At 33.8% G+C, this 21,732-nt stretch overlaps 1 protein-coding gene across 1 annotated transcript; it reads right to left on the bottom strand.

Moving 5' to 3' along the window:
- Positions 1-922: 922 nt before the first annotated feature.
- Positions 923-20,180, bottom strand: LOC121997658 (phospholipase D zeta 1-like). The gene is made up of 20 exons (XM_042552188.1): positions 19,886-20,180; positions 18,340-18,441; positions 17,071-17,192; positions 15,390-15,531; positions 13,463-13,633; positions 12,060-12,233; positions 11,491-11,733; positions 11,280-11,396; positions 10,066-10,205; positions 9,839-9,988; positions 9,586-9,742; positions 8,962-9,477; positions 7,655-7,765; positions 6,398-6,544; positions 6,125-6,322; positions 5,432-5,533; positions 5,162-5,293; positions 2,529-2,594; positions 1,623-1,684; positions 923-1,541 (listed from the first exon to the last, which is right to left on the bottom strand). Exons 1-20 carry the CDS (start codon positions 20,087-20,089, stop codon positions 1,292-1,294), a joined length of 3,306 nt encoding a protein of 1,101 aa, XP_042408122.1. The 5' UTR covers positions 20,090-20,180; the 3' UTR covers positions 923-1,291.
- Positions 20,181-21,732: the final 1,552 nt, after the last annotated feature.

Below are 21,732 nucleotides of genomic sequence, written 5' to 3'. Positions count from 1 at the left end.
TACTCTGCAGTCTGCATATCCCTTATAATGTTTAAGAGTATCTTGAATAGTAAGAACCAGTCTAAAGATCAGAATTACTTTCTCTTTTTTCTAAATTTTAAATCCTACTAGTTAGTATAAATAAATTATTATAAATTTTTAAGCAATTATTTTCTCTCTCTTATTGGCCTTTCAACTATTAAGAATAATAATATAATAAAAATGTTATAATCTAGTTGGGTAGGATGGAAGCTCTCCCTCAAAAATCCAAGATTCAAGTCATGACAATACCTATTTTTAATAAATTTCCATTAAAGAAAACGAACCGGTTACACACTTATAAAGGCCGACCTTCAAAACACGTCTATTTTGATGATTTTACTCTATAATTACATTTTAAAATACCTAAGCTACTCATAGTTTAATCCCTATCAAAATCTCAATAAGCAATATCTAAATACAACAACAACCACCAAGCCTTTTCCCACTAGGTGGGGTCGACTGAATAAGCAATATCTAAATCACTAAGAAAAATAATATTTTATGACCGTGCATAATTTATGCACAGTATAAAGGATTATAATTGAAATATGACAGAATAGAACAAAGAAATTAACATGACTTGTTTAGATGGAATAGATTGCCTTTGAGAAAAGACTTTAGATTTTACAATTTGACACTGAAAAAGTTTCAAAGAATAAAAAACTGTGAAGTTAAAGAATAGGATTGAAAGTTGAGTTTAGGAAATGAGATGATAAGCACCAAAAATGTCTTTCCTATAGAACTAGAAGGATCAAATCAAAGTGAAATCTTGTGAGAATCTAGATCAAATTATTCAACAGGAAGCATCCATGCAAAAAAAACCAAACTCCTCGAATTTGGGAGAACTCGGATGTGATTGGCACACACATACAAAAGATTATACAAATCATTAATGAATAATTTAAATGAGAAGCATCCATGGTAGATACAATCAAATTACATTTTACAATTGTTCTACGTGGCTGAGCCTTTCAGATTTTTTTTTTACACTTTAATCAATTCTACATGACTAAGAAATTTGTTATCACAACTGAGATCCTAATCAACTGAACTAGCAAAAACAAATTTGCTATCACAAAGAATGGCTGACCCTATTCATGAACTAACTGTAGGAAAGAACTGAATTCCCAGGAAAGAATGGCTGAGAACCTGGAGTTTGCATATAAATGGTTGAGCCTGAATAGGATTCTTGGCTAGGAATTTGAATTTCTTGTATCCCAGTTATACCATACTTTGGGAGAGAACTTATAGGCACAAAGATGAAGATATGCTAAAGAAAAACTAAAGGCCACACGTAGAACTCACTTTGACTAAAGGCAGGTCTCAAGTCCTCATTGCACATGAAATTCAAAGGAAATGATACGAGGTGGCCTCTCACGGACTGTAACTGCTTTGTTGGGTTGGTGTCTTTCGGCTCTGCATCCTCACTTGGCTCCAGCTTGGATGAAGCAACGCCTAGATCAATGGTTATGTACCCAAATTTCTCTTTAAAATAGTTAGCGCTTTGTCGGAATGCCGATCTGGGCAAAGGTAGCAATTAGTTAGACTGGTAATAAACATTTGAAGGTAAAAAGGAAACAAACAAAGAAAACAGTTGAGACCTGGAGTCAATATGATCGTTAGGAACACAAGAAAACACTTCCTGGTAGATTGTGGTGTTTGTCTGCCAAGATGAATGAAATCATCAAAGGAACATAAGGAAGCATGAGGAAACATGAGGCTTGTTCAACTAAAAAATTCTTATACAAGAAAATAAGAGCTGTGCGGTGAATTTCTTTTATTGTTTTACTAGGTATGATCATAGATTACTGGAAATAACTTAAAATTTCTCTAACATGTTTAAAGCATTTCGCATTTAACTAAATCTCATATAATCACAGGGTTTAGAGAATTATAAATAAGGATTTGTGAGATGGCAGATTCCTACGACAGATTACATATAAGCATAATAAGGACGAGAGAATAATTTGTCTTGAAGCATTTACGGTATCCCACTCAAGGGATGCATAAAATTACCACTATTTGGTGAAACCACTATCTTTTTTTTGTTAGAATGTGATTCTACTATGTAATAGCCTAGTATGCAAAAACTTAACTTTATCAAAATACAACAATATGATATTCTCAAAACATTTGTAGAAATCCTTTAAACGTTCCAGAAACAAAAACTCCCCTTTAGATTGATCTATTCCAACAGGATACTACTGAGAGTATTATGACAATTCAGACGACAAACTGAACTTAGTAGAGTATCACGTTGAATAGTTTGTTCTGTGTTTGCTTGTCACTCTATATATGATGGAAGTCATATTCTGAATTTTAGGACATGTTCGTGATTTATTGATCTAGGTTTACCACATCTATTTATATTTTAATTCCCCATCTCCTTTCAATTCTGATAATTGATATACACGATGAGACTTGTTACATAAGAAGAATTATAATGAAAAAAATAGAGTCAAGGCATTGCTTCCAAGAAAGCACATGATATTTTTGAATTTCTGCACCTTAGCTGTGGCCATCCAGATGTCATTGTATGTTGTGTCGCTGACTGGATCTCTAATCTTACCAATCTGCAACGATTATAATGAAGATTATCAGATACAATGGAAATTTTTCTATCTTATGTCCCTTTACAAACTTGATGAGTCAAAGCAACATTGTAAAAGAAGTATGAGAATCAACGGAGCACATAGTAATGTAATCATCTAGATTTTATATCAACTTTTTTTGTTGTTGTTTCTGCAACGTAATACTGGCCCATCCCACATGATGTCATAGTTTAAGGCTGATGCCATTAATTCATGTATTCTTTGTCCATATTTTATTTACAAAAATCATATTTGTTTTAAATCATGTTATCCCTAACCAAAAATAAAATATAATACATTTTATGTTTTTTTTATAACTCAAGCCTATTCCAAGCATGACCATGCACAAGTCTAAGATAGACCAACACCAACTCAAGTCATGCTCAACATGGCCTATTATCTAGAGCTAGGACTTGTTGGGTTGTAAAGTTGCAAACAAAGTTCCACGTTGAAAACATATAGGAAAGATCATGGGTTTATAAAAGAAAAATATCTCCATTGGTACGAGGCATTTTGGGTAGAGCCCAAAAATAAAACCATGAGAGTTTAGACCTAAAGTGGGCAATATCATGTCATTGTGGATATATCTAAAATCCTTTTGGTCCTAACAATCGGTATCAGAGTCTGGACTACCAGAAGGACTAACCACCGACTGTGCACAAGAGTCATGGTCCAATCAAACTATGTGAGTGAAATATTGACCTCAAACGAAAGGAGTGGGGGCTTCCGTGTCCAGATCAAGAGAGTCAAGCACTAGGTAGGAAGTCCTGGTTACGGCTAGGCGAGGAAGTCCTAGTAGGCCGGGTGGATCGAGGGACAGGAAGACTTCGTGGGTCGAGGATCGGAAGTCAAGTTGTCTGTGGTCCTTCGTTCGAGGGGGGATTGTTGGGCTGCAAGGTTACAAACAAAGTCCCACATTGAAAACACATAGGAAAGATCATAGGTTTATAAGGGAAAGATATCTGCATTGGTATGAGGCCCTTTGGGTAGAGTCCAAAAATAAAGCCATAAGGGTTTAGGCTCTAAATGGATAATATTATGTCATTGTGGAGATATCTAAATCCCTTTTGATCCTAACAGGACTAAGTATTCGATTACAAGTGAACCAAATTGAATTAATCGAAACCGAATAAACTAAATTTTTTGGAACTAACCGAACCGATCAAACTAATAAAATATCGGTTAATTCGGTTTTCGATCGAATTAACCGAATTTATGAGAGGTTTATCGATTAGTTAGGGATTTATGGGTTCACTAACTTAGAAATTTACCAATTAATTTTTTTATTTTAGTTTCTTCGGTTTAACCAAATAAGGAATTTTAAAACTAGAACTGAATCGAATTAACCAATATGACCTTTTTTTTTGGCTGAAATTAACCAAATTGAATTTTTAAATTCGGTCAATTAGGTCGATTTGTTCGATTTAACCGAACTTTTGCTCACCCCTATCTAGAGCCATGTTAGGTTGGGCATGACCCAATTTGAGTCGGATCATCTTAGATTGGAGGGCACTGATTTTACAATATGACGACCAATACAAAAAATTCATAGATAGATTATCAACCAGTGTTTGCAATTACAATTTATGCAACTTTGTACACAATGGTCATCACCTGTTTGAAACTTTGTTACAAATAGTTGAAATGTTGTATTTGTCATGACTTGTATAGGAGAAAGAACTAACCCCCATCAATTTTATTGAATCAAACTACAGGCCTAAACTCTCTCGACTAGCCAGCAACTTCCAATTAAGACAAAACTGGAATACAAAAGACTCCCCTACTTAAGATTCCACATCTTCATCAGGACCAAAAGTGTAACTCATAGCTCAATCATCAATGATACATAAGATTCAATGGCAGCACCACTAGTACATAAGTAACCATACATAGAATTAGGTTACCTTTGATATAAATTATTATGACCCACATAGACAAGAAATTAACTTTGTTGCACCCAACCACTCCCTGAAATACCTAAGCTCAATAATAGCCGATCCATGCATGTAAAACCTCTTAATTAGCCTACATCTTAACATATTGACCAAATTGTCACCATTGAGGCTAAACTGAGATGCCACCATATTGTTCTAGCTAGAGATTGTAATCGCTACCTACATTAAAATTTTGACATTGATATAAAGTTCATCAAGAGAATGAGGAAATCCTGACATAGGAAATCTGAAAGCAGAAGGGTAATTCACAGTGAATCCTCAGGTGGTCAGGTTAAGAAGACTTGTTGAGGCAGAGTGAATGTATTGCTTGCTTTACACCCTCTATTAACCATGCGATAAAACTCAACAATAAGCACAAACAGGTAGTGGGCAGACGGTAAACCAGTGTAAAAAGGGAAGTATGTGCAAGAAAAATGTTGCAGGTACTGTCGAATCAATACAATGAGGAAATTAAAAATGAAAAACCAGTGATTGATTGTAGTCATAGGTGACAATAGGAACATTTTCATAATCAACCAAATTGAAATTTTCAAAGAACCTGACATCACAAATCAGATAAGACTCCTATGAGAAAATAGCAACTTAACTACAAACCTCTCCAGAATGAAGTCCTAGATGTTCCAGCCACAGTGAGAGGCGAAGAGTAAGGGAAAATTTTCCTGCTTTCCATGACTTGCCATTCATGAGTGAATCAACAAATTCTTTGTCTTCTATAAGTATACCAATCTGAGATAAACAAGCCATTTATGGTAAAATGGTAGATGTCCACATATTAACTTTTTTAACAACATATCTTTATTGTGAACTTCTTGCTCACTTCAGATGATTCTTAGAATAACTAAAAAGTGTGATAATTGATTGTACCTCAGAATCTCTTGATCCTAACAAGCTTCTATCATTAATATTAGCGGAACCGATCAACACCTCCCGATCATCAACTATCATTAGCTTGCTGTGAACATAAACCTGGTAGAATAAAAGAGTGAAGAAGGCCTCTCATGTCAAGATAAGAAACAAATTGTGGTCATGAATCTCAAAATGAAAGAAAAAAAGGTGGCAATAAATCATACAAACAGAATGCCCTGACAATATTTCTGGTGGAATCCATTGCATGATCATGATCATGGCAACAGATAATAGAGGCCTAATGGTGCCACTGTAATCGTGGCCATCCCAATACCAATGGGCCTATCATTATTGGGATTAGTCCCAAGAAAAAATATTATTTAATCAAACCTGAATATTCTAATATTCTCAACATAAATAATTTAATATTGTTATATTTACTCATTTGAATCATTTTTAAAATTAAATAATATCCCATTATTACTAAATAATATTAAAAATTTAAAACTAACATTGACACTGTTATATTTATATCGATTGTTTGAATGTTATATATTTATATCAACAAATCTATTTCATTTTCTTTCATATTTTTTATTTTGAATTTTTCATGACCATTCCCACCGATCCTATCAATCTGATTCACAAGCTAATTTTGACAACAATGAATGAAAAAAATATGAAGGTTACAAAAACATCAAATGTATACACCTGATTTGTAACCAGAGGACCGCCGTCTGAAAGCTTGCCATATGTTCGAAGTCCATAGAATGAAATAAAATCATGGGCTCTAGGACCCATTCTATCATAAAGTTTTTGAATTATTGAATGAGAACCTCTACAAATGGTTTGATATTGCCAGTGCATGATTGCCCGTACGGATGCAGCACCAGCATCATCTATGCCTCCCTGCAGTTAAAGATGTTAACATAAAGAAAATACATTTAAAAAAATTAAAAACAAAGGTGTGTTCTACAGTAGTACCTGAAATCCAGGTAACAAGGGCAAAACTATAATAACCCTGAAGCATTTATTATCTTTTTCTGCTTTGATGATTCGCTTATACAATGCATCAAGTACACGGTTTCTTATTATATAGTTTCCTTCATGTCCAGATATGAAAAATTGATTCTGGAAAAAGCAAGAAAACGTTGTTAGAAATTATTAGTCCCACGTTATCTTTTGATCATGAATTTAATTATATACAAAATAAGCAAATAACTAATGCTATTACCAACTCGGTTTTAGAAGTGAGAGAAATAAGGATATATGAATATACTGTTGTAAAATTCAATCCAAATATCATTATTTCGTGAAAAGAATTTTTCAATATTCCTACCAAATAAATAAACATACAAATATTTCATGAAATTCAAGACCATAAGTAGAATCATAGTTTAAAAAGAACTATGAATGTGACAAAAAGTAAACTTTCAATATTTCCATTCCACAACTGGAATTAGAAGAGCATCTCAGATCTGAAAAGGGCTCTACCAAATATGTAGGATAAATCAGTTATGTGAAACTACATATATTTGAACTAACAATTGTCAGAGGTGCCTCTATTACATATGAGATCAATGAATTTAAGCAACTCACAAGTTAGTTGTAGTTGATGGGGATTGCTTTCCATTATGGGAATCAATCCTATTATCATCCATGTAGAATCCATGTCAGATAGATACTAGTAAGTAATCCTTCTAGATTTACCCAATTGAAGTTGAGTGAAGCTCATGATCTTATTCTCACCAAAAGAATTCAAGAACAAGAATAGATATATTGAACAAAATTGGGGCAAACTAAAGTCCAAGAAGATATATCAATCATAGGGTCATAGGCAGAGTGGCCAAATAGGGCACTTGCAAAAAAGAGCAAAGGAAGAAACAGAACACTAGCTACAAGAAAAAAGGCCACAATCCCAACAAAGGTTTAGAAGTAATCTAAAAATGGCAAAATCCTGTTACTCAACATCAATTTCTACAAAAGCCCGGAAATGAAGCTTAGATGCTCGTTTCATGAACCATGGCAACACAGAAACTTGTGTACTCAGTATAGGATAACACATAGATGGTTCACTACTATACATCCAAAAACAATTATAGCTAGAAGGCATGAACACAAATTTTGAAGTTTTAGGCATGTCTTAGAGAATCCATTAGTAGAGAACTAAAACATATTAACAAGATAATATCAATAACAAGAAAACAGAAACGTCATTCATAGGAAAAAGAACCTCCATACCTCAATGTATATGAAGTGTTCTGCTTTTTCGATAAGAGAAACATAAGCTTTGTGAATGCTTTCTTCTGTTTGGCTCGTACCAGCCGACCATGGACCAACACTTCTGATAATCTGTGCTAACAGGCCATGATCAACCTCAGAATATGCCCATATACTGATTCAACTAAATAAAACAACTACAGCCAAGGGAATATAACTTCTTAAAACCATGAGATACATATCACTTGTCTCCTGTGGGCAAGTAGACCGCCTAAATTCACTACATATGGCTCACACAATGTACATACAAGTGAGATGTGCTGCAGAATATATTGGCATTAACACTAGGCTAAATTAACCGGCAATTATGGGCAAGAAAATGATACAATGCCAAGAGCTTATTGCTATGCTAAGAAGATGAAATGCACACATTACTATTGGTGGTAAAATAAACATAAATCAATAAATTCTCTGCATTCATCTTGCAAGTGTACGTGTTCAATTGCATGTCAAAAATCGATCTGAATCTATTAAACGTGGATTCTACAAATATCAAATTTCCATCATTCACTATGAGAATAATTGTTGTTACCTACCTTATTCTTAGATGTCCAACAAAGCTAGGTAGTTTCTTAAAGATATCATATCTTATTATGGTAGAAAACAAACCAAGTTCTATTAGCTCACATGGTTTCAATTAGTTAAGGTGAATCCTAGGTTAATGTAACTTATCTAGAGTATTATCAGAAAAATAAGATTTGTTACAATCAAGTGATGGACAAAAAGCATAATGTCACATACCTTAAAATAAAGATAAAAAATAATTTTAAAAAGAAAAAAAAAACATGTTGCAAATCTGTCTTCCCAGGTTTACATAATTTTGACATAAAAATTTAAGTATTGTGAACAATAGTAATAGAGTTATAGAGGTTTCAATTTGTTGTTTCTCTTAACATCTCTTCAATTGGGGAGTGAATAGTAGCAATGAACCTAACAACCACAACAATGTTATCCTCATTCATGAAGCTTGTTATAGATCTATTTTGCAATTTCTAAAGCCCACTTAACAAGCAAATCGAGTAGAATAATAAAGTAGTGAAAACTATAAAATAGATTTTATAGCATCTAGTTTCAGATGGGGACAAAAACTACAACACAAAATGAGATTTTGAGTCGTGCTCCAAACTGTATATGACATGATGAGGTTTCTCGTGAGCACACTAAAACAATACTATGAAACTACTTTAGATCAAAAAAAATCAGAGGCAGCAGAGCAAACATGAATAGATAATAATGTTCCAATTTTCTCCAAGTGATTTTTTACATACTTGACACCGACATGAAGTCCTTGGACCAACTTGTCTTGATTCATCTGTAGATTCTAGTTGTCTACCTCGCTCCTGTGTCTCCCACCACTCCATATTTTGAATGGGTGGTTGGTTTATTAAATTAAAATTTTGTTCTTTCCGAGATTTGGGATAACTAAGATCATCAACAAATTCTTTCTTCTGTACATCTTTAACTGATTGTCCAACGTCTGCATTCTGAAAAGAGTTGTTCTGGCATTGGCTGGATCTGGTTGGCTGTTCAGATAAACCAATCCTGATCAATCCATTAACCTTAGCATCACCCTCATTCTTTGAAAGCACATCAGGTTCAAGGGATGAAATAAGTGGAATATCTTGACATGGAGAAAATGGAAACTGCTTTGTAATATCTTGTGAGAAGACATTCTGTTTCTCATTGTAAGGGTTTGGTTCTCTACTTCCCATGTAATGTGGAATAACCATGTGCTGCTGAGGCATCAAGAGTGGGATTGTTTGTTCATTCAGAGCTTTATTTCTCTACAAGACAAAAATAAATAAGAACCTAAAGACTCATAAGAGATCTGATTCTGGTAAAATAGAATATTTTTTCTACCGGAATATTTCTAGTCTCGAAAGGAATATAACCTTGGCATAATTCCATCGTTGGACAAAGTGCCTTGCAACATCATGACAAGGCGGTCCCCATAAAGCACATTGGACATCATGCCATGGCATTCGAGGATATCTTTCGCGGTCTAGTTCATCTTTCATAGTATCTTCCCAAGAGTTTGGTTCAGATTCTCTACAAAAGTATTGAATGAGATAAATTCACAAAAATAGAATCACCACAACTAGTTAGATTCATCCTCTGGTACTGTCATTTATTGGGGAAAATTACCTAGGATTATAATAGTCCTTTCCAGGCCAAACAAAAGGAGGCACGTCCCCAATTTTGTGCTCAAAGTTGTCATAGCGCCCAAAGCACAAATCAAGTCCTCCAATAAAGCTTATTTCATTGTCAACTGTAACAATTTTCTCATGGTGGGACCTAGTATAGTATAAGTTTTGTACATTAATAACAAACTACCTAAAATCAAGAAGATAAAATAACAAAAAAAGGCCTACCAGTAATAAATGCCAGTTGACAGGTGATCTGGATAGCGTAGAACCTTTACATTTTCATGGATACCTAGTAATCTTCTTTTACTATATACACTATTAATCTTCAAAGCAAGAGGCACTTCCTTATAGAGAAGAATATAAATCTGGAAAAAAAATGCTAAACTTTTGGAATGAATTAGAGACAAAAGATGTTCGTGCTCCACAAACTAAAGTGAGACTCATGTCTCAAGATTGAACCTAAGATTTCATATCAGATAATAGATTAAGATTTACTACCCAACTTTAGTCAGGGACCCATGGAATAACCCAAGGAATCTTTGTTAATACAATGTGATCCATCAAAATTCATAGTAGATTGGACCAAATTGTCTAGACTAACATGTCAATCCTTTAGTGCATACATAATGCTGGTTATTAGTAGTAACCAGTAAGATTTTAAAAGCACATAAGAAGCATTACACCAGATGACCAGATACTCATCCACAAGTCATGCACTTGATCCACACCCATGCCATGTTCTCATACAAGCTGTTGTAATATGGATGCAGTGTAACTCAAAATGTAATCATGGAGCAATTATGTTAATTATGTTCATGCCATTAATTATACACTCAATTTTCTGTAATTCACTTGATGAACTTAATAATTGCTCATACACAGCAACAGATGACATTGTTAAAGGCTAACTAAGAGAAAAGAAATAAGAAAAAGAACAAAAAACTTGAATAAGAATTGGAATATCTCAACATCTTGGTGTAGCTCATGTAACACGTAAATTGAATGACGATCACTTCTATTCTGTTACCGTTTATATTTGTAACATAAACTTGTCCAGTTTTAGTTTATTAATTATCTGTCATCATTTCAAACATCTAAGTATACTAAATAATAATAAGGCTTTTACAAGATCTTTTTAAAAAACTATAACTATAAAAAGAATAGCAACAGTTACATTAGCAACAACAATAATAATTACATAGGATTTTTAAAATATTAAATATATTTTAGTTTCTAACTCTGAATAAATCATACTAATGAAAGAATAAACTTTTTCCTAACAATGAAGCTACCACCTTAAAACTCCAAAGTATAAAAATCAAGACTATTATGAAGCAATGATTTAACATCCCAAATGCACAAGTAAAAACAACTATAGGTGACTTTGTCGAATTTTTTGAAATAAAATGTAGAGAATAAAAACTAACAGTACATGGTACCTGAACACCCAGCTTAGCTTTGGCCTCTAGCAGAATATCAAGCCGGGAACTGTCATGAACACTAAAAGGGCGTCGTAGATACAACTCTGGACAAAGCCACCAGTCGGTTATGAATATCTGTGTCAGACTCCTTAGTGAATAATCTTATACTTCAAATCAAAATTAGAATTTATTGTTAAAGAGTAAAGACTATCTCTAAAATCAAAGAGACCTGTGATTTTGCTTGTTCAATTGAAGAAGCAATTGCTTCAAATGCAGCTTGGCCATCAACGAACCATTGAACATAGCTATCATCTTCAAGTAAGCCTCTTGGTGGTGCAAAAGAGCCAAAACGATGAGGATTACACCACCCTTCAGCAGGCTGCAATCCAGCATCATTTATTGCTGCAACCCACTCTTTAACCTTTGCATTATCGCTCATTTGTAACTTTATTGTACGACTCCCACAGAATACCTTCAGTACGATCACATGAACAACACAAAAATTGCCAATATCATTCTCAAAAAGTAGATAATGACCGAGATAAATGAATGAAATCTCAGAGTAGAAAATACACTAAAATAAAATGACTCTAATGGCCTGTGCTAATTTGGTAATTCTTATTAAAAGGCTATACCCATTAAGTGCTAGGCCACCTAGCAACAACATAATACAAGTATGTTGTTTCAATGATAATAACAGAGAATTTTCTTTTCATCTAGGGCCAAGAAAAAAAGAATTATTGTTATAGACATTTTATCATGGAAGAAAACCTCTTACCATTTTAAAGGAGATTTTACCTGAAACCCAGAATGCAAAGGATTACGTTCCTTTGTTTCTCTCGCTAGAAGAATTTGGCTTCCCTTTTCTCCATTTGCATGTGGTAATACATCGAAAACGATTATATCTAAAATCTTTGTATCAAATGGGTTTTCCAGTAAAGCCAAGAACCCTGGTTTTAACACAGCCCAAACCTGTAAAAGATGCCCAATTAATATACATAATGTAGATGCAGAAAAGAAAAACGCAGCTCTTTGGAGGGCACAAGATGGTTTGCTCTAGTCTCAACTCTCAACCAATATGAAACTAACTAATACTAGTTGATAACTTTATCACGTTAGCAGATCAACAATGTAAAAACTATGGAAGATACACAAGAAAAGGGATGGATGATGTTGTAATAAGGCATAGGGACAGCAAGCAGCAATGGTTAAACCGTTAAAGAAGAACAGATGCAAAACCTTGGACAGAGTTAGCCAACCCGCTTTGCTGACTCTGCTTCTATTCAGAATTTGTTATTTTACTACTACTTGTTCAGTCTCCACTATTTTAGAGACTCAACTTGATGTTGATATAATTTGTTTGACTCTCCAAGCAACAGCAACTTAGCAAACTAGTGTGAATGCCTTGGTTACACTAGTGCAATTATGGTGACCACTGCACCCAACCTGAGGACAAGACAAACATTCTCAAGGTTCACAACAAAGCAGTTCATATCCTCATGTATCTTTGCTATATAAGTAACTCCGTGCAATCCATACAGGGCCAACATAGACTTCAAAAAAGTCAGTTGACACAAAAAAGTTAGTGCTTGGAAGAACCTTTTCTAACATATCCACATGTTATCTTTGGTAACCTTCTTTGTGGAAGTATTACCTTGTGAATTGTGATATCAAATCACGCACAAAGTGATATCACATATCAATTTGTTTGGTCTCATGAAATATGTGATCCTTTGCCAAATATATAGCAACTTGATTGCCCTAAAACAGATACTTTTATCCGGACAAGTAATCATCCCATTCACTATAGCATTTTAAATACCTATGGTATGAACAACATTGTTCTAGATAGTCCCTACCCTAGGACACTATTCATCAATGTAAAAATTATACAAGATAACCCCCTCAAGTATATCCTAGTAAAAGGACAGTCCGGTGCACGAAGTCCGGTGCACGAAGCTCTCGCCAATACAGTCCCAGGGAAGGGTCGGAGCACTTGTTCATATAAAATTTTTGACAATGCAATCAAGAGTTCTAAATGCTTAAGCTATGAAGGAAACAATTTAGAGATTTATTCTCAACAGGAATCATGCAACATAAATTATATTCAAAATCAATGTGTAACACTGAAAGGAATTACTTTCTGAAACTTTGTAGTATGTGATTGCCTACGCATTGGACAGGAAAAAATTGAAGAATACCTGTTGCTTGCTTCTACTACAGCAACTAAACCAATGGCATGGACAACAACCTTTAACATCATCACCCTTTTGAGCTTTTGCCAAATGTTTTACTGTGGCATAACCTTCTTTGAGTTTAGGTCCATATTCTTGCAAAAATGACAGCCTTGAGACCTCCAAAAACTTACAAACCTGCACATAATTAGGTGATTTTTTTCCAACTAAGTGAGGTCAGCTTTTGGTGAAGCTAGTTAGTCAAGAGAAGAAATTCTATATATTGATGAAATGGATTTTACTCTCAGAAACACAGTAAAATATTTTAGATTTTGCATGTTTTTTCAACAAGTGGTGTGATGTATCTTAAAGTTGGAATATAAATCTTTAGGAAGGATCACGCTGTCTTGATTCTTGAGTCAAAACTTGGAAGGAAGAAATGAAAAAGGAGGTAAGATGAGTGAAAGGATGGAAAATTTTCCTGAGAAATTAGTTTGTGATTTCCCTTTTAATTAAAATTTTGATTCAGATTGAACCAAACCAAAATTTTGGTTTGGTTTCAACTCAAAGGTCTTGGTTTGATTTTTTTTCAAACTAAAAAGAATTCAATTTGGTTTCAGTTTGCCTATATAAAACTGAAACACTAGATCGTGTCCACCCCTATCATTATTTGATCCAGAAAAATATAGATATGTTAGCAAACTGAACTATCAACTGGTTTAAAGGCCCAATTCCTCCAGAAAAATATATCATTCGTAGTAAGTGCATCAGCCAATTCCTTAGACCTCAATGTCATGATCATTTAGAGGTCACCTTGAGGATCCTACAATATTTGAAGAATCCTCTAGGACAAGGTTTCAGCTATCATGATTGAGGTCACCTTCAGATTGTAGGGTGTACTGATAACTAAGCAGGTTCCCCAACTTTCAAGAGATCTATATCAGACTCTTGCATCCTTTGGGAGCTAAGCTGATGTTTTGAAAAGCCAAGACGCAAATTGTCGTAGCCAGATCAAGGGCAGAGGCTATAGCCATAGCTACAATGACCTTATATGAGTTGAGTAGATATTATCCAAGTTGGGATATGCTCCAAAAGAACCAATAAAGTTGTAATGTGGCAATCAGACCACCACGCACATAGCTTTTAGTTGAGTTCCATGAGAGAACAAAACACATAGGCGCCATTAATTGTTATTTTGTCAAGAAAGGTGCAATCTAATTGTGACAGCATTTGTGAGTTCTGATGATCAATTAACGGACTTCTAACCAAGTCTTTAAGAGGTCTTAGGATCTACTATATTTGTACCAAGCTAGGTTTTCATAATATCTTTGCACCAGCTTGAGAGAAGTGTTACAGATTGATTTATAAATAGCATATATTACAGGGGCCTATAAGTAATATTATATTGATGAACAATATATATGTAGAAGGGACTGCCAATGGTATCATCCTCAAATTTTTTCCCACTTCACTTGGAAAGATAAGTGTAGAGAGAATTATTGTTACTTTTCATTATTTATTGTGAACTAAAAGTGAGATGAAATAAAATAATTTTAATATTATTTGACAAAGAGGAAAGCAAGAACACTTCCTCCCAACTTCTTGTCCACTTTCGCATGGATTGTTTTAAAGAAAAGAAAAGATCATAAGTCTCTTCATTTTTCATTTCCTCTTTCTTCCAAATAAACATAAGAAAAAATATTTTCCATCTAATTATTCTTCTTTTTTTCACTTTAATTTCTCCAATTTTCCTCCAAGTAAGTGCATCCTTAAAGAACATGAAGAAAAAAAAATGTTATCGCAGTTTAATATACAACCAAAAACGACAAAAGAAAGCTATCAAAATACTAATGAAATAAAAAAATGCATGTTGAATATGGCTTTGACAAGCAACAGTTCAAAATCAAAGTACAATTCAATATTAACCAAGGTATGTTATGCGATAGATTCATACTTCTTTAGAATTTGCAATGTCCAGGTTGCCAAAGAAGTGATCAAGATACCCCTGCATAGCCACTTTAGCCCTGTCAGAAATGGAGTGCTGCCCTCTAAGTGTTGGACAGATGATCGGTAATGCAGCACTAGAAGGTATATCTCTGAGTAAAGAGTGAAAATCTTAAGTGTAAAAACCGAAAAGAGACCATCTTGACTATAAATTCTTAGTGAAGATCAATACAAGTTAATTAACTGAAACCTAAGCAATTTTGTAAGTACAAGGACAAAGATCAGACGTTTTGCATCACTGAGGTGCATAGATCCAAGCGCAAGGTTAAAATAAAATGAACTTCAATTCCAAATATACTATTATTTGTTTGATAATTTCCTCAAAAGAAAAAACATCATTTTCAGTCTACCTTTATGTACATTTCAATGAAGAGAAAGCTCATAATATAAAAAAAAAAGTCAAAAATCCTTGTTTAATAAAAAAGAATCTGATTGTAGATTTTGAGCCTCAATATTATTCTTTTACCTATTAGTCAATATCTTGGTGCACTTGATGCAGCAAGCAGCATAAGACAATAGTCAGTGACTCAGCAAAAGCAGGAGATGGAATTTGTTGAGTTCATTTAGAAAGATTTCTGAAAATCTAGACGATGTCATTCTTAAAGGTAAGTCAGATTATCTGGAAAAAACATATCTAAAATAACCATCTGGGTTTGGATCCATTGACCCCACTACACTTCATTGCAAAGAAAACCAATTCAAATACCTATAGGATAGTTTGAACATCCAGAAACTTACAATCTTTCTCTGATATGGCAATGCCTTACAGCTGTCAAATTACTTCTCTTTGAAGGAAGGAAAGACCAAGAGAATAGTCCTTAACACTAAGCTAAATACACTTTAAACAGCATGATGCAAACTAAGCTTGTCTTTATCGTATAGATGAGATACTGTGACCTGTTAACTTGTCTGGACTTTTGAGAAATACAGAAGTTCATTCCACTAGTTTCTGAAGCTTGAAAGCTCAACAAATTTATGGCATTGATCAATCACTTGTTTAATAAATTCATCTTGAGAAGCTATGTTTTTTTATATTTTTGATGCACCATTGCCTTCCATTTTTTAGGACTTGGACAGTCATCGTGACAGTTCTTGTGAAAGCTTTGAATTTAGGAAAAGAAAAAAACTTGCATTATCTCTAGTACAAAAGTATTTTTATCATGAATCAATTTAAAAGAATATACACTTTTTGTGTAATCTATTATGAGTTCATAAATTTCCTTAGTCACTATATCTCACCTTGCATCATAAATGTTGTTCAACAATTAGATGATGTCATCCTGTAGAAGCCATTATCTAGCATGAAGCATAGGTATAACTTGTCATATGCTGTGGTTGTAAATATTTTCAAAGAAACAATAGTCTACTCTTCATCTACGCCCTTACTAGTGTGGGAGACCTAACAGTGACACCAACACTCTTAGTCAGACACTAATACCCCCATTAATCTTGTGTAAAATCTTTAGAAAATCACATAGCAAATACATAGATCCATATTCATGACAAATACTCATATTCAAGTTCGAGCGATGCACATCTCCCTAAGTTATGAAAGTGCAATTTATTTGACCATGTCAAATTTTTGTTGTCTTTTTTATTTCTACGTTATGGAATTATGAACTTAAAATTACCTGCTTTTAGCTGCAGTATTCTCCCCATTCGGATACAGAACAGATATATCATCAGCTTCATCATCATCTTGAACTGAAGGCACTTGCTCCCCTAGACCAAGATTTTGAAGCCATTCTTTAACCTTCAGTAGATGACATAAAGAGAAATGAATATTAAATTTGACTATTAGTCACACAAAAGAGGACAAAACCCAACAATGTGTTTTATTAACTATTTAACACTAACTCAAAACATATAGTCCGTCATAGTCACATGAAATTTTCCTTCTAATAGCTCAAGGGGAATGTACTACTAAGAATGTAATAAATAATTTTCTCATAAACATTGTTTACATCATGAGTCATCTCTAAGTCTATCTCTTCAAATTAGGACTAAATCAACTTATCAATCATGTACAAGATATAGCTCATTAATGAATGTTATTTCAAGAAGATATAATGCTAATTGATACGTACAAGAAAATTAAACTTGAGGTAAGAGTGAGTGGTTGAAATTTATGAGCCCAAAGTCTTCTGTGATAATTGTGTGCTCATGAGTTAAAAGAAAATATTTGTGGTGTGGTAGGTCATACTTAAGCTATGAGAGTATCGGGCAATTAGAAAAAGAACATTTACATTGATAATGTAGCAGAGATGACAATATTAAGATGGATGTGTGAGGTTGTCAAAAGATAAAAGGGTACATGAAGCTCATACCATTGCAGGGTCCCATTGGGTCAAAAGATAATAATAAATTATAATAATAGGAGAAATTAGATTCAACAGATGATAAAATAAAAGAAAAGTGGATTAAGATGGGATAGACATGTTCAAAGATCAATAAATCATATTGTTAAAAACATGTTAATTCAATAAGAGATTTAGAGTTGGAAGGTAAAGGATAGAGGGAGACTAAAGAAAACTCTACTTAACCTAATCAAAAGTGATTTAGGAGATGGTAAAAGTAATTTAAAGATACTAGCATTACTAAATGATATAGCCTTGTGCAGAGCATAAATTTCATGCAGTTGACCTCAAATAGTTATGACAGTTTGATGACAATGAGCTTAAAGGGCAGAATGGCAGATGGCAATCACAACTGACTCATATTTTCAACAAACATGTATAGTAAAACAAAATGTAAATGCAGAATCATGGGAAAATTTGTAAGAAGAAATTCATGTTGTGAATATTATATGTTTATCACTATTTTCAAAGGGCAAACTGATTTTTAGCGAGAAAAATCTTACTATAAATAAAAGATATTGGGATTATGTAGGAGTTACGCACCTGTTCATGTTTATCATGAAGTTCCTCTAAAAATGCACGCTTTTTCAAAGAAACATGTAGATACAAAACTTGTGAGGCTTTCTTTACCAAGTTCCATTTGAACTGATGAATGAAATAGCATTTATGCATTAGATGACAGTATGGATGGGATGAACTAAGCTCAAGAAAATGTTTTTACTAGGAAAAAAATATGAACAAAAATTTTCCATAAAACAGAAAGAAAGCTAATGTAGATTAAAAAAATGCAAAACACAAAAAGTGATTTGATTCTCAAGAACATTTTAAAAGCCTTTGCATTACAACCCAAATTCATAAAATGTTGTTGCATAATTAAAATATTAGAAAAATACATACTGAATATCAAAAAGATGCATGGAATAGTGCAAACAGATGGCCTATCAGACAACCTCTTTTTGATCAAGATTCAAGAAGACGAGTAATGAATGAAATTAAGAAACAACTTACCTCTTGAGAATAACTAACTCATGCAACCTAAATAATTTGAAGGGATACGGTCAATAAAACAAACCAATAATTTACAGACTTAAGTTTGCTATCAGTACACAGTATCACATGTTCGAAACATCATCCATCACTATGAACATAAAGTTTCCTTTCAGTTCCATATAGATTTCACTTATTTTGAAGCAATATTTCATAAGCAATCTATGACAATAAATTGAAAGTGTTATATGGAAGGCATAATCAGATCCATTAACTTAGTACATGGTTTGCTAACATCTACATCTTAGAAATGTTCTTGAGCCAAATACTCTCAGATTGGTATATAAATTACAAGCATTTGTTTATCACCCATCATTTTACCTAAACTGCACAATTCTCTGATTGTATTTTGAGTGCACATTTTTCCTTTTTCATTTTTGCTTCTTACCCCAAATCAATACTCATTTGTTTTCGTCCTAACTCAAGGGCTGGATATTAGCTCACTTTGAACATCAACACTAGTAAAGTTTGTCAGCAAAATTTTTTTTTTTTAAAAAAAACAATTATTCATAAGCTAACCAAAGAAGTTGTGTGAAAACAAAATAGAAGGGATATCCAAAGGCAAAAATAGCAATATCACTCAAAGTAAGAACACCAAAATTAATGCCTTACTTCATTAGCTGCTCACGATGAACCAAATTGGTCAAATCATTCTCATCACACCGAAACAATGTACAAAGGAAAAAAAGGATGGTCAACCATAGTCTCAAGTAAATGAACAGATTCACATACCAACTATAAAGCAAACACATCAATAATATGGTTCCAATTCCTTTATGCACTTGTTACCAAGAGAAAATTCAAAAATGCATTAACATTTCTCCATCATAGCATTTGTACCCTATTTACTACCAGCAGACGAACCCCATTCGCATTAAAAGGGGGGAAAAAGATGCTATGATTAAAAACATCCTTCAGCTGCGACTAGTTTTTCTGTTTTTATGTATGAACATCTGGCAAATATCAGCAAATTAAAAACCGGCGTTAACTCGCCATAACGAGAAATCTAAAATAGAAGGCAAGAGATCCCCGGTGCTGGCACCTGCTTGTACTGGAACTCGATGGTGTAGGAAAGTAGCAAGGGCGTGAAATCTCCGGCGTCCGGTCGGGAGACGGAGACAATCGCGGCGGTGGGTAACTCGTCAAATATTCTCGGCGGCAGCTCCGCGATTTCCGGCTCCGACGGAAGCCTTATGTAGCAATACCCCTCCGTCGCCGGCGCGGCGAAAACATCGGAGGCGGCCATGGAGGAGATCGATCCTCGCCGATTCCTTTGTGCGCCTCCCGATTCGCTCGCGGCGCATTTTAAAGACGATGATTGGTGATAACGATATGAGTTTAATAAATCTCCGGAGGTATCAAAATAAAGCCTGAGATCGTTCGTTGGGTATATTCTGGATTCTGAACTGACCATGTTGACCTTAGTTTGTTAGTTGGCGGGGGCAATTAGTAGATGAACAAAATGGTCAATTGGGGAGATGAAAATATCCATTTTGGCCATGATAGATTAGGTATTTTTTCTTGTATAATTTTGAATTTGTCAACATGCTCCCAAAATGTGATATTATCAGGTTTTTTTTCTTAGAGAACCGTAATAAATAAGTTCAGCTTTATCCCTCCAATGATCCTGGGGTGATGGGGCATTCCTAGACATTGTGAACTGCCTTGATAAGTACCTTACCTTCCCACATAAAGGGTCATTATATAAGGTAAATATTGATCCTCTCGAATGAATTTAGTAGTTAATATATGAAATGTTGTCATCATCATGATATTTTTATATTCATCTTTTGCAAGCCTTATATAAGGTAAATGTAATTTTGTTTGATAAATTAATTGAGAAATCAATTAAGTCGTTGAAAATTATTATTAAATTTGATTTAATTTTTTTTATTAGACTATTTGAACTCCATTTATTTAAAGGTTACATTGAGCTTATTTAATTGTTTAAAAATTTTATATTTTAATTTATTTAATTGGTTAATGAGCTTAGTGTCTTAAAGTTTCTTATTTGTAATTATAAATTTGATAAAAAACTTTATAAATTCGATAAAAACTTTTATCGCCTTTCAATCATTCCCTTTTAACAAAATTTTTAGGTGAAAAGGTATGAATTGATAATGATGGTTACCACATGAAAATGAGTAGAAAGTTAGACTGTTGAATCGTGTTTTATACCCCTTATTGAGCTTTAAAAACAAATTGATCCGCCATCTTAACATTCAAAATTACAAAATTCTCCGAACAACAATGATAACAAATGATAGACCTAAATTAGTAAGTAACAAATTATACTAATTATTAAATACAAGATTGGCAACAAAGGGAATGTGATAAAAAAAAAAAAAAAATTGTGGAACCGTCACATCAGCGGCCCCCTAGAGCCGGTCCTATGGATATGGAGGGAGATAAATACAGGTACACAGGTGGAAAGTGCATGACGGAGACGTTAACCCCAGACAGTGACACCCCGAGGATCGATCCCTGGACCTTTCAGCCACAGAACCATGTACTCCCCATCTGTACTACGCCCTGGGAACAAAGGGAATGTGATCAAAGATCTTACAGGATGAATCCAAAGAGGGCGTTATATAGATATAGTTTGATAGACCATAAAAGTACAATAGAAGTTAGCAAAGTTAATTTCACGGACACAAATCATAATGCAAGATGATCTGATCACTGGTAAAAAAAAAAAATTAGGATTGAGTCAGTTATTTATAGGATTAATTGATTAATACATAAACTACATAAAAAATAAATTAAATTTATTTTAAAGCTAAATTTATTATTAGGGACGTAAGCAAATTTATTCTTAACTTGTAAATGAGTAGTCCAATTAAGTTTTATGTTATTGAAGTTTTTTCTATAAAATAATTGAACCAAGAT

Source organism: Zingiber officinale, chromosome 6A (genome assembly GCF_018446385.1).
Source record: "Zingiber officinale cultivar Zhangliang chromosome 6A, Zo_v1.1, whole genome shotgun sequence".
Classification (NCBI taxonomy): domain Eukaryota; kingdom Viridiplantae; phylum Streptophyta; class Magnoliopsida; order Zingiberales; family Zingiberaceae; genus Zingiber; species Zingiber officinale.
Note: the sequence above shows the minus strand (reverse complement) of the source record. Positions and strands in the feature narration are given on the sequence as shown.

What these genes read in the sequence shown, in the direction of transcription:
- LOC121997658 (XM_042552188.1), bottom strand. Translation starts at nt 20,089, where the DNA reads ATGGCCGCCTCCGATGTTTTCGCCGCGCCGGCGACGGAGGGGTATTGC. An exon ending in GTAGTAGAAGCAAGCAACAG is followed by an intron (nt 12,234 to 13,462) that starts GTATTCTTCAAT and finishes CATCTTTTACAG; the next exon opens with GTTTGGGCTGTGTTAAAACC. An exon ending in TAGGATCAAGAGATTCTGAG is followed by an intron (nt 5,294 to 5,431) that starts GTACAATCAATT and finishes TGTTTATCTCAG; the next exon opens with ATTGGTATACTTATAGAAGA.